The sequence below is a fragment of the Miniopterus schreibersii genome (genome assembly GCF_964146895.1).
Source record: "Miniopterus schreibersii genome assembly, chromosome: 15".
NCBI lineage: Eukaryota > Metazoa > Chordata > Mammalia > Chiroptera > Miniopteridae > Miniopterus > Miniopterus schreibersii.
The window spans coordinates 21,396,812-21,410,649 of NC_138115.1; the positions used below are offsets into that span (position 1 = coordinate 21,396,812).

Sequence of the window (13,838 nt, forward strand, 5' to 3'; positions counted from 1 at the left end):
GGCTGAATGGCACAGCCCGATAGACAAATGTTTAGGCCGTGTCCTCTAAACTCAAATAAAAACTACGTACCCAGAGGGGATTAAAAACCTTTTAAGGCCCTTGTAAAAGGATTTGTGGGCAGATCAATCTATGATGTCATTTAAGTTGCAAACCAGTTCCTTGGGGGATTGAGAACAACTGTCCTTATCTTATACATCGTTGCCAAACTAGAAATGTACTAAGTAGTTCTAGAGGCAGCTCAAAGTTCACCTATTTCTTTTAGCAACCCCCAAACCTCCCTTATTTATCTCAACGGCTTGTAAATAGTGGCCTTGGGAAACCAAAGTCCTTGGAGGAACTTGCATTCCTTCCCTGTGCCTTGGAGGTATAAACATTCTGCAGACTTCAGAGGTTGCTCTTATCAGAAGGAAAACGAAAGGCGGAAAGGTCATTTGAAATTCAGGCAAATGAAAAAATCATGTGCCCTCTACACAGATATTAGTAGGAAAAACTTTAGTCATCTGGGCAGATAAACTTAACTTATGCTGTAGCTATGTGGCCTTTTCGGGCTCCAGATGTTATTACTAAAATTAATTTGTAAAAGAGCTCTATTTAACTGGCTTAAAAAAGCAAGCATTTATATAAATTTAGTATTCATAAAAATTCTAGAAAATGTAATAGAAACTAACCCAAATGCTTTTCAGGTTCATGTAATCTGGAAAAATATTTGGGATTAAAGCTAGTTTATGTTGATTTAATTAAAATAGACATGTCTTTAGAGTTATTACCTTTGAATACAACTCATTTTACCTGGGTTTATGAGTCAAATGAGTTCATGCTATTTCTCTCTCTCTCTCTTTTTCTTTTACTATGTCTTTATTGATTTCAGAGAGAGGACGGGAAAAGGAAAGAGAGAGAGATAGAAACATCAGTGATGAGAGAGTTGTCATTGATCAGCCGCCCCCCTGCAGCCCTTAACTGGGGATCGAGCCCACAACCCGGGCATGTGCCCGGACCGGGAATTGAACCTCCACCTCCTGGATCCTAGGTCAATGCTCAACCGCTGAGCCATGCCGGCCGGGCGAGTTCATGTTATTTCTTACAAAATTTGTCAGCAAGAAAAATTAGCTTGGGCCCTGGTGAGGTGGTTCAGTTGGTTGGAGGTTCATCCCATACACCAAAAGGTTGCAGGTTCGATACCCCGTCAAGGGACAAACCTAGGTTGAGGTTTTATCCTGGTCGGGGTGTGTATGGGAGGCAGCTGATCCATGATTTCTCTTTCACATCGCTGTTTCTCTCTCTCCTTCTCTCTCTCTCCCCCTCCCTCCCTCCTTTCCTCTCTCTCTAAAATCCTCAGGCAGGATTTAAAAAAAAAGAAAAATTAGCTTGGGATAGTGGCTGACTTTGTCTAATGTCTGATAAAGTTTTGTGGGTATTCTAAACATAATTCTTGAGAGCAAGTAAATTACACAGATGTAAGCAGGATAAAAAGTTTTAAGATGAACTTTTAAAATAGTCTCCCCAAATCTTTTTGGTAACCATAAACCTTAAAGTTTTGCTTAGTTAAATAATGAGTTAAGTTAAATTCATTGACTATCCAGATCATTTCCAAATAAGATAAAATACTGAAACATTAATTGATGAACATTGATTTGTCTACTTTTGGTTTCCTTTTACAGAAGAATCAAAGAAATTTGGGTCTGTTAGTAAATATGTCTTGTACCACATTGAAAACGTACTATGAGAAAGTGTATGTTTCTAGAAATTATAAAAAGCATTTATAAATTTTCCCAGCCCTGGAATGTTAATGTAAAAGGCAGTTCACAATTGTTTATTTCTTTATTTTCATTAGAAATTAAGATTTTTAAGGGATATGAATTCTAATATATGTAATTATAACTAATAGAAATAACAAGGAAAACATTTCTGTATGCAAGGAAAATAAAACATGTGTTTCCAGTGAAAGAAGGCGTAACAAATGGAAATGCATTTTGTTGAAAAAGAAAGTAATTTGTCCCAAAGGTAAAACTGGTTATTATTTCAAAATGGGAAGGGGAAAAATAAATAACAACTTAAAAATAAAGTTGTAAAGGGAGAAAAAGAGAAAGAGAATTTTACCTTGTGCCTGCAATTTGGCTAAAAATTAAATTTGTTGTAAGGGCTTAAAATAAACTTTACTATCAATAGTGTATGTAAGTGAAACTAAAACTTAGTTTTCTTTCATCTTCGAAAAGGGTAAAGTTCTCTTGTACTATTTGGTCTGCTCCTGACAGGATTATGAAAGGTTTTCCTTCTATTTTAAAGTAATCTGCCTAGAAAACCCCCCAAAGATCTCGAGTCTTGTCAAAAGAATCACCTACAGTTAGGTGGGTGCTAGACTTATGGGGGGATCACCTTGTAGGTTATATAAATATCTAGTCACTATGCTGTATGCCTGAAATGAATATAATATTGAATGTGAACTGTAATTGAAGAAAAAACTACCTATGTTCCATGTTGTCTTTATCAGGTCTTTGATTACTTAAGTGAGTCTCCTAACAACCTAGTCTTCTCAATATTAAAAAAGCTAAGTTTTGCTCAGAACTATACAACCTTATAAATTTGCCTGTAAAGTCTTTCATCTTCATTTTGGTTAAGTAGATAAGTATTGTTTCACAGTGACCTATAATTCTACTTAACCAAGTGTTAAAATTTTCTTTTTTGGTATTTTCAACAAACTTCTCAAAAATCAAATCCTAAATGAAGCTTTTTTGACCTTGAATTAACTTTGGGATTTTCCAGAGGGTCCTGGAACATCTCGAAAGATTTACTGTCCCTCCTTATAAAAAAGGAGACAAACTAATTAGGCTTATTTGATAAGGTAAAGTCCTATGGGACGCATTATCAAATAAGTAGAGCTAAGCCTTCTTCATGGTGTCTCTGAATGGGTATATGTTATAAGTGTTTCAAAAAATGTGTGAAATTCTTGGAAGTCTGATATGTCCTGATGTAATGTCATCAGTCATAATTCCTGTTATCATCTTAAATTGTTGTATATTATAGAAATAACCAAATTTCCTTGTCAATTCCATTATAATGAAATCCTATCAGACCTGTAATAATGGGCATTTTAAAAGTCTTTTGTCATTTACGGAGAGCTACTGTTTTACTCTGGTGCTTTTATAAAAGGGTTCCTGCAAAAGCGCTTCCTCTTCAAAGGGGTTCATGGACAGAACTTTGACAAATACAGTTTTCTGATAAACTTTAAGATCTTCCAATGAACTGGGTAAGAATTTCTGGAACTAGTGGAAAAACTGGATTCAAGCAGAGCAAGAATTAATAATGTGGGACTGAATGAACTGAGGAGAAGAATTGTAATTCCTATGACTTCTTGTTTGAAGCACTGCTGGTCCGCTAATGTTTTGCTTTACCAGATTTAAGGAAACTTTTCCGCTTAGACTATCAACAATTTGGTAAAATATACTTAGGTGAACAAAGATGGGACACTTACTTTTTACCCCCTACCTTATCCCTCCAGAATTGTGAAACTACTGAGTTCCTGACAACGTAGTTAGTTATTTGCATAAGTTCGGTAAGAATCTGTTCTTGTAACAGGACACAATGGGAAATATTGGTTATATTACCAAGGCTTTGACTAGAATGTCATATTTGAGAAAGATGTGTGTAGACTAGGTATGACTAGATGATTTTAAGGTTAATAAATCCCCATGGAAAAATTGGCCTGGTACCTTGCTTATAAGGGAAGCAATCCTCCAGGGAGGCAATCACTATTCTTGCTGCACTTACGTAAATAATCAGGCCAAGTCTAATGCAAACAAATTAGTTTTGCTGTGATTAACTTTGGAAAAAAGAAATGGGGATAATTGTAAGGAGAAAAATTTTGTTTGCATCTTTGTTTTAGATTCTAATCCTTGCCACTAACCAAGCAAAGTTAATTGTTGAGGTTTTGTTAGATACCTGTAGATTGCACTGGGTCTTAAATTTTGCTAGTTTTCTAAAAGATTTGGCTACGGTATTCAAACTAATGCTTCCAATTTTCTCCCACCCTCTGATTTGGAATTACTAAGAACAAAGGCTGCCCTTAAATCTCTGGGAAAGGACTATACCAGGTCCTTCCCGCTACCCAGATGGCGGGCAGACTTCAAGGATTCGAGCCTCGTGAACACATCTCACAGCTAAAGAAGGCTCCACCTGACATCTAGTCCGGTACAAATGCTGGAGACTTCCGCATCAAATTGATTAGGAAGAGAATTAGCTGATGTCCATGAAGACTGTTTCCTCCCAAGACACTGAGTCAAGACTTCATACTTTAACTAAATATGAAACCCTCACTTCTCTTTCTTTTCTTTACTCTGGCATTGGCCTGGAAAGATAACTCCATAATCCATATCTACCAGGACATTGCTAAGGGCGGTAACCTCTGGAATTTGGAACAACTTTTTATTTCAGGTTAGGAGATTTACAGAATGCACTGAAAACCTAACTGACCCCTGGCTTGAATAGGCAAGTATAATAATCCCTGCGACTGAATCCATTAAGAGTATAACCTTGGTGGAAGTGGTCTGTGCCCTGTCAGGATTTATCTCTGTCTATAACAGTCATGATTTTCCTTGGGTCTACGAATGCCTAGGTGGTTGGTGCAAACTGGATAACCCCTCTTGGGTTATCTAACCGAGTCCCTAACTGTTTACAAACAAACTGAGATACCTCATTGGTCAACTCCACTGGATTTACATTGTTGAGTCAGAAAAGGCCTACCAGGAGGCATTCATAACTCAGGATTCACTTCCTTTGGCAAGGCCTTACTTCCCTGGATAGGAGTAAATGTGAATGAGGTTATGATTAGAAACCTCTCCTAAACTCTTGAAGATATTGCTGAATCCACTGCTAAGATAATAGCTGCCCAAGAAAAATCTTTAGACTCTCTGGTCAAGGTTGTTCCTGATAGTAATATCCTTATCATCTTTTAGCTGTGAGGAAAGGTGTCTATATGCTGTGGTTAACGCCGACCTATTGCACCTGGATTAACACTTGTGAGGAAGCTGAAACTCAGTTACATAAGATCACTGAGCAGGCCACTTGGCTTAAAAGAGTGATTCCTTCAGTAGGGCCTTTCTTTGACTTATTTGATTTTGATTGGTTTAGATCTTGGGGACCATGGCTCCAAAGTACACTCTAGATACTGAGAATTATCCCGTTTAGAGTAGTCACAGTAGTCTCCCTGGAATGCTATATTCTCTCAAAAGTTTAAAGTGCACTAGGCACTAGCCAAGCAAATGATCTCCTTAAGACTGGAACGCCAGAAAAGGAATGAAGAGAGTGACTGACTTCAAAATTGTGAACCTGAATTTGTGGCCTGTGAGTATGATAGAGATTCTGAAAAATAAAGTCATGACCTGTGAATCACACAGAGGATCAGTAAAAGCTGCGAGAAACACGGAGTGGTTAATGTCTTAAAGTTTTATCACATCTCTCACTTAAGCTGGGAGTCTGGTCGAAAAGGGGAATTGTTAGAAAAGAGATAGCAGGCCCAAAATGGAGTCATCTGTGCTAAGCCCACATCACCAAACCAATACTTAATAACTAACCTAATGGCAGTTTTACCCTCTCCCAGGAATTTAATCTTAACCAATCTGGAATTTTCTGGTCAGCACTAGTGAGGGAATCTACCTGGTAGCCCCCTTCTGTCCCCCATAGGTAGGTTACCTAAGCCTGAAACAATTGACTCTTTCCCCTCTTCTGCCTATAAAAGTCTTTGATTTTGTACATTTCCTCAGAGCTCTTTTCTCCTTGCTAGATGGAATACTGCCTGACTCATGAATCATTCAATAAAGCTAATAAGATATTTAAATTTTACTCAGTTGAATTTACGTTATGCAACACCAGACAAGCTGGAGGAGGTGGGATGACACCCAGCAGAGAGGAGCCATCTAGCAGAGGCCATAGTCATCAGCCTACAGTCCTGCCAAGACCAGCAGAGGCCATAGTCATCGGCCTACAGTCCTGCCAAGACCAGCAGAGCCCCACCTAGTCCAGAAGAACCACCCAGCTAAGCCCAGCTCGAACTGCTGACTCACAGAATTGTGAGCTAAATATAGTTTTGTTCTGAGCCACTACGTCTTGGAGTAGTTTGTTATGCAGCAAAAGCCAACTAATAAAAAAAGTTTTTTACAACAATTTTTTAGGGGATGGGTAATGACAGGATTTTAAAAAGACAATGAAAGGAGATAAATGGTGACTGAAGGAGATACGACTTCGGGTGGTGAACACACAGCACAATACACAGATGATGTATTATAGAATTGTACACTTAAAACGTATGTAATTTTATTAACCAATGTCACCCTAATAAATTCAATAAAAATTAAAAAAACACTCTATCATAAAAAAGGCAACACACATACACACACAGGGTGAGGCAAAAATAGGTTTACAGTTGTTTGTCTGCAAAATAATACAACAATTAATAAATAACACAAGAATAAACTCTGTGTTTCATGTACTTACAACCGTAAACCTACTTTTGCCCCATCCTGTATTTTTGGTCATACAAACATAACAGCTAAGTTAGAGAATCAAGTCACTTACTATCTGACCACCCCAAATGCATCAACAGGATTTAAAAATATGAGTCACGTTGCTCAACCCGCCCAGTGCTTCTGCATCCCCCACGGACATTGCTCTCGGTAGTGGAGCCCATGCCACTTACCAGAATTTTGGTGGTGTAGGCGCTGTTGATGGCGATGGCGTTGACCAGCAGCTCCATGGTCTTGGCGTTGATGGAGCCGGGGTCGGGGATCTCCTTGTAGTGGACATCGCCAAGGTAGGCCTGCACTACCGTCATGCGATTGGTCGTCAGCGTGCCCGTCTTGTCCGAGCAGATGGCCGTGGCATTGCCCATGGTCTCGCAGGCGTCCAGGTGGCGTACCAGGTTGTTGTCCTTCATCATTTTCTGGGGGGAGGGGCAGGTGAGAGGGTGACAGTGAGGAGAGGGAACGGGGGTGCTGGGGTGCTGGGGGTACTGAGTGAACACGTAGTGAAAGAGGAAGGGCTGCGGCAGTCTGTCCTTCTGCTTTTACACATGTGGTTTCCGCTGCCTCTGACACCTGGGCTCCTTTGTGTGTGCCACCCTTTTTCTTCCCCATTACTAAGTGAGCCACTTAACAGAGTTGACTGCCCTGGCCGGTGTGGCTCAGTTGGTTGGCGCATTGTCCCCTACCCTGAAAAGCTGAGGGTTCCATTCCCGGTCGGGGCACTTACCCAGGTGCGGGTTCAATCCCCAGTCGGGGCGCCTACGGGAGGCAACCAATGGATGTTTCCCTCTCACATTGATGTTTCTCTCCCTCTCCCTCTCTCTTCCCATCTCTCTAAAATCAATAAAAGCATGACCTCAGGTGAGGATTAAAAAAAATAAAATAGAAGAGTTGATTAATCGACTCTATTAATTTGGATTAAAGAGTTAGCCTACATTTTTAATGGAAAAAATAGGGGTAAGGATAAGTTAAGGTTGGGTCCCCTCTGATTACTTCAAATATTTTTCTCTTACACCCTAATATAAATAACTATTTTTTATTTATTATGAATTTTCTCAAATGTACCATTTTTCACTGGTGCCTGGTTTTCGCTGTCACTTTGGTTTCACCAAAAGTAAATACATTTTGGGGATATATGTGTTTATAGACATAGGGCGAAATCTGGAAAAATATCAAATTATTAGTGTCATTATCTTTGGGTGGTAGAATTATAGGAGATTTTTATTGTCTCTTTAAAAAAAACTATAGATTTTTTTTCTACAGCAAATACACATTGTAACTTGCATGACAGAAATCATGAATTTCTTTTAAATACAGACACATAAAAAATGAAAAGAAAACAAATCAGCCATAATGCCACCACTCAGAATGATACAGCTCGCACATCAACAGCCTTTCTTTTTTCTTTTAATCCTCACTGGAGGATATTTTTCCCCACTGATTTTTTAGAGAGAGTGGAAGGGAGAAGGCGAGACAGAGAGAGAAACATCAATGTGAGAGAGGCACCTCAATTGTTTGCCTTCCGCAAGTGCCCCAAACCGGGCTGGGGATCGAGCCTGCAACTGAGGTGCGTGCCCTTGGCTGGAATCAAACCCGAGATCCTTCAGTCCACGGGCGACGCTCTAACCACTGAGCCAAACAGGCCAGGGCTCACTAGTAATTTTTATATTGATTACACGTTGGCTTGATAATAATTTGGACACATGGTGTTAAATAAATTGTTATTAAAATTAATTTTGCCCGTTTCTTTTCACTTTTCCTTTTTAACGTGGTCACTAGGAAATTTAAAATCACACCTGCGGCTCACATCAGATCTCTATTAGACAGAGCTGATCTAAGTGCTCATCTCTTCCCTTTTGATGGTGGTCTCCAAGGGGTAAGTCCAGGCTCAGAGAGGGGACAGTGTGCCTCTCCTGGGTTGGGGTGCTGTACTAAGTTTATCAAGTGACTGTATAAGTAACATTATCTGAGACATCTAAAGGCACCAGGTGCCAGAGATACAAAGCGCAGAAAGTGTGGAGGCCTGAAAATGTCTGTACATAATTCCCCCAAACCAACTCTGTATGACATTGAAGGAGACCCCATCCCCTTCCCCCGGAGCGCAGCTGGAGGGCTGAGGTCCTGACTCAGGGCTGTTCGAGAGTCTCCACCTCCAGGACCCCGGCCCTCGAGCATGGTGTTGTGACCTGTTTGGGCTCTGGTTTGTGGGATGGAGTTTCTTTGAGAGCCCTAAAACAAGGAGATGATAAGGGCCGTATCCTTTACACAGAGCTGCCACTTTCTGGCACCTGCCTAGAGATCTCTTTTCTGTATGAAATTACATCGGCAAGCCCAGCCCAAATTCCAGCTTGGAAACTGACGCTAGCCATGCCCTCCGGCGGCTCTGCCAATGTCTCAGAGCGAATGCCTTATTTATAAACACGCTCAGGCCTCCACCCACGCAGGGACATCCTGGCATCAGGGCCCTGGGAAACAGGAGTGCAGTCCTTCCTCCGAAGTGTGAAAACCACAGGGCCAAGGAAAGAGAATGAGCCCCGGGTGTGAGGACCTGGGGGTGCGCCAGGCTTGAAGTGCCCTCAGGAGGGCTGGTTGCACAGTGCCCATGGGGATACCAGCCCGCTCAATTCAGCGTTCAGGCTTTGAAGAAGGCCACAGGCTTGGGAGCAGGGGTAGGTGGGACTCCGCCATCAGGGCAGCATTTCAGAAGGCCCGCAGTTGGCGTGCAAGGGCCCACCTGCCCTTCACTGAACTTCTTTTAGAACCTTATATTTTCAGCCCAACTCCTGAGAGGAGGGGGCGTTCATAAAGTCAGGCATATTTTTTGTTTTAGGCTTATTTCTTTCAAATTTTAGGAAGCAATCTCTGAGATTAGCAGTTGCATTAAGTACTACGGCTATGGTAGGGCCTGTGCCTGTGCTGGCCAGACTGACGTGATGGATTTGGGCCTGCACGGTAATGTCTGCATTTTATTTTTTGTTTAAAGTTGAGTTGATTGTCAATGTTTAAAAATAAGGAGAGTTTATATTGAGTCCAGATTTCTGGCTTCTCTTAAAAAAAAAGTAAAGATCTGGCAATACTGGGCCTGTACTCCCACAAAGTGACACTTGGCTGGGCTGAATAACGGTTGTCCCTTTAGCCAGGGTGTGGCTCTCGTTTGCCACAGGCGCCTGAACGCATGTGAGTTTTGGGTTCCTGCTTACATCCTCTCTCTGAGCTACCCAAGTGTCCATTCCTTTCTTCTTAGCTCTTCTCTCAACCCCAGTAAAGGCCCCAGGCCACACCACAGACCCCCAGCTGGGGGCAGCCAGTCTCAGCGGCATCAGCTGGCTGGTCCTGCCCTTCACTGCTCACCTTCACAGAGTAGGCCAGCGAGATGGTGACGGCCAGAGGGAGCCCCTCGGGCACGGCGACCACCAGCACCGTCACACCAATGATGAAGAACTTGACAAAGTACTGCACGTAGACAGGTGTGCACTCGGGTAGCCATGGCTTCTTGTTGACCACGAAGGTGTCCACGGTGAAGTACAGCACCAGGATGATCACCGTGATGGCCGACATCACCAGGCCTGCGACAGGGGGTGGGGGAGAACTGCTCAGGGGCTCTCCTGGGAGTCGGGGGCCCTGGGAAGTGAGATGTGGACCTAACCCTTGACCAAAAGGGCTCTAGGGTCAGGCCAACCCTAGCTCACATCCCAGCTCTGCCACTTACTTGCTTTGTGGCCTGGGGCAAGTCCTTGATCCTCACAGAGCCTCAGTTGCTCCTCTGTACAATGGGGGTGCATATTTATTTCACATGGTTTTGTAGGGATCAAATGCGATCACTGCATGTAAAGTGCCTAGGACAGTGCCTGACACACAGTAGGTGCTCAAGAAATGTGTGCCGAGTGACCACGTGAATAAATAAGAACTGCTTGCGTGGTGCTCTCACACAACAGTGGTGTGCAGCTGGTGCCACTGATTTACTCATTCACTCAGGCACTGGGGACACAGCAGTAAAGAGGACAGGGTCCCTGCCCTCGGGAAGCTGAGATCCTAGAGGTGAAGGCAGATAAGAAACAAACGCGAACAGGATAATTCAGATATGAACAATGCTGTGAAGAAGACTCCAGATGACGTGCTAGATTGTGACACAAGCTGAAGATAAAAAAAACCAGCCTAAATGCCCACTGACAGAGGAATGGATAAAGGAAATGTGGTGTAACATACAACGGAGTATTATTCAGCCGTAAAAAGGAGGAAGGCCTGCCATTTGTGACAACACGGATGGACCTGGAGGACGTTTTGCAGAGTGAAACAGGCAGATAGAGAAGGACCTGTATGAGGAATCTAAAACAGGCCAACTCACAGAAGCAGACTAGAAGGATGGTTGCCGGGGCTTCGGGGAGAGGGGAGGTGGCTGTTGTTTTCCAGTGGGTATAAAGTTTCAGTTACGCAAGATGAACAAGTTCTAGAGCTCTGCCGTACAACAGGGCGCTCACAGTTAACAATACGGTATTATACACTTCAGAACTCGTTAAGAGGATAGATCCATTAAGCGTTTTTACATAAAAACCAAAAACTACAAAAGACTACAAAGAAATTTTTGGAGATGGTGGATATATTTAGTGCCCTGGTTGTGGTGATGGTCTCACAGGTGTATGCATATGTCCAAACTCATCAAGATGTACATGTTAAATGTGTGTGCTTTTTATGTAAATAAATTATATCTCAATATTAAAAGAAAAAAAGTGACATGGGCAGGTAGGGAGAGGCTATTTAAGCTAGGGTGGCCAGGGAAGACTTCCTGGAGGAGGTGATGTATGAGCAGACAGATGAACAATGAGAAGGAGCAGCCAGGTGGTGACCTGGCTGAAGAGAGCTCCTGGCAGAGGAAATAGCTGGGGGCACTTTTTCAGATGAGAAAACTGAGGGGACATGACTTGCCCAAGGCCACAGGCCAGGGAGGCACTGTAGAGCTAGCAAATGCAAGCAGCTACCTTCTGGGACCCCTTGTGATCCCTCTTGCCAGTTCCTGTGCCCATCCCCATGTGCCATAGGTGTTGAGCCAGTGCCTCTGCCAGAGAAGGATTGCTCTTGGGCGATTGCAGTCTCCTTGTCAGGAAGTACCTGGGAGTGCACTCCACCCCAACTGGATGGCTAATATCCAATGGCTGATTTGAGGGTCACCCCCCCCCCGCCCTCTTGCTGCAAAGTGGAACAGACCTTGCAGAGGTCCTCTGCTCCAGAGCTCCCCATGGAGCAGGTGGAGACTGGGATTTTCCCTGAAACTTCAGCTGTATCTGGCTTCTTCCCTGTCCCTATGCGTCCCTTGCCTTTTACAGGTCTCCCCTGTGAGCACCCCCTCCCCAAATCGCAAGCCCACCCATCCTCAGCTCTGCTTTCAGGGGATTCAGCCCAAGAGAGAAGCAGAGGTGAGATGTGAATCCAGAAGCGCTTGACTCTGAACTCCATTCGTCGTGACAGGGCCAAGGAAGGGAAGGGAGGTGAGCAGGAACTTTGAAAGCCACGGGGTTGTTCTTGCTTCGCTCCCTGTCCCCCGGTGTCGTGTTTCCTGGGAGTCTTCTCCATGGCGGGCACGGAGGAAATCCCCGAGCCCATTGTCCCCCCATCCTCCAGCTGTGGAACCTCAGAGCCTGCTCTATCCCTGTCTGACAGTCGCCGGGGCGGGAGGCCAAGCTCCCAGCAGCCGGGAGCTGTCACCAGGACCCCGAGTTTAAATATAGACAGCCAAGCCTATAATTTGCCTCCTTTCTCCACACTGCGGTGCCTATAATTAGAGCCGGGAGACAGCCATGGAGGAGCGAGCAGCCAGGTGGGGAGGCCTTGGTGTTTTGCCACGTCCTTACCCAGGAGGGAAGGCCAAGGCTGCGTCAGATGTGCAGGGCTCACCTTGCAGCTGGGCTTGGCTTCCTGGGCCAGAAGGGTGTCACCAGCCTTCACCTGCAGCTAACTCAATTGGGAAGCCCAGCTTGTTGTTGGGGATCCTGGCACTGCTCTCAGCTTCTTCAATCTTTCCCATGCACTGCAGCTGGGGTGCTTATTGTAGAGTCCAAATGTATCCCTGCCCTCCCCTGCTCAAACTTCTTCCATGGCTCCCACTATCCTCAGGATAAAGCCTGCACTGCGAACTCCAGGCCCTGCAGGATCTGGCTCCTCTCCAGTCACCACACTTGCCAAGTGCTAAGCACTCTGTGCATAATCTCCTTTAATCCTCCTAGCAACCAGTGAAGTAGGGACCACTGGGTATCCCAATTTCACAGACCAGGAGATGGGAACTCAGAGCTAGGGGAAGCTCCCCTGCACACTCACCCGCCTTGCCGATCTGCACAGCCAGCTTGGTGAGCTTGCCCTGGAGCACCGACTTCTCCTTCTTGTGCATGTTGGCTTTCTTCTTGTCGTCAGCGTCGCCGCCCTCAGCACTCTTGAGGGGCTGCATCTCCATGGCGGCTGCCCCATCCTGCTGTTTGGCTGCAAGTGGCAGAGCACGCATGTATACACACAGACACACACACAGACACACAGACATGCGCACACACAGGTCAGCCTGCAGGGTGGGGACGCTGGCCCCCACCCTGCCTGCCTGGGGGAGTGTGGTGAGGCACCCACATCCCTGCCTGGGCCCCCGCATGGCCGGCACAGAAGCCCTGTGATGGGGGGTCTGCCTCTTCCAGCCAGAGACATTGGAACCAGGGCCACTGGCTGCCTGAGACCTGGAATCCAGGACACATCAGGGAGTGTGACATGGCTCCACCCTGGATTCCCAGCAGAAGTGGGCTGGAGTCTCCTCTGGGACTTCTCCAAATGGCCCGTTGGCTTTTCCCACATTCAAACAAGACACATGGCTTGGGCTTTACCTATTGGTCCTTAGACCATTTGTTGGGATATTAAGTTACCCCTAGACAGTAGGGACAAAAAAAAGTGGGCTTAAAAGGTAAAAGAGAATGTCCCCATCCATGGGCCAAGCCCCCTCCTCATTCGGAGCAGGACTGACTAGTGGGCCTGAGGCCTAACCCTTCTCCCCTAAGGATCTCAAAGAACCAGCTTCAAGTATTCAGCTAAAAGGGCAGCGTAGCTCAAAGGCTGGGGGGAAGCTGGCTTGCAGGTGTCCCATCCTCACCGGATGAAGTCTCCATTTGGCCTGGTACCACGTGAATCATAGCTATACCCCCCAAAGACGTCAGGCACCCATAGTTGCAGCCGCGTCTGCCTCTGGCGTAGCCCTCAGAACCGGTGGGGAGGGGCCGCAGGGACCACAGGACCCGGTTAATACAAAAGGGTTACCTTTGCTCTGGCTGGCGTCCACAGTGCCATCCTGCATTTTACCT

At 44.9% G+C, this 13,838-nt stretch overlaps 1 protein-coding gene across 3 annotated transcripts in view; it reads right to left on the reverse strand.

The window, feature by feature from the left end:
- Positions 1 to 13,838, reverse strand: part of ATP2B2 (ATPase plasma membrane Ca2+ transporting 2) — a 166,925-nt gene that overhangs the window by 46,291 nt on the left and 106,796 nt on the right. For all 3 annotated transcript variants that reach the window (XM_081160201.1, XM_081160203.1, XM_081160202.1), the window contains exons 9-12: positions 13,795 to 13,836; positions 12,823 to 12,981; positions 9,865 to 10,079; positions 6,690 to 6,932 (exon numbers count right to left, since the gene is read on the reverse strand). In XM_081160201.1, the coding sequence (XP_081016327.1) occupies positions 6,690 to 6,932; positions 9,865 to 10,079; positions 12,823 to 12,981; positions 13,795 to 13,836 (659 nt within the window). The remainder of the gene's footprint in view (positions 1 to 6,689; positions 6,933 to 9,864; positions 10,080 to 12,822; positions 12,982 to 13,794; positions 13,837 to 13,838) is intronic.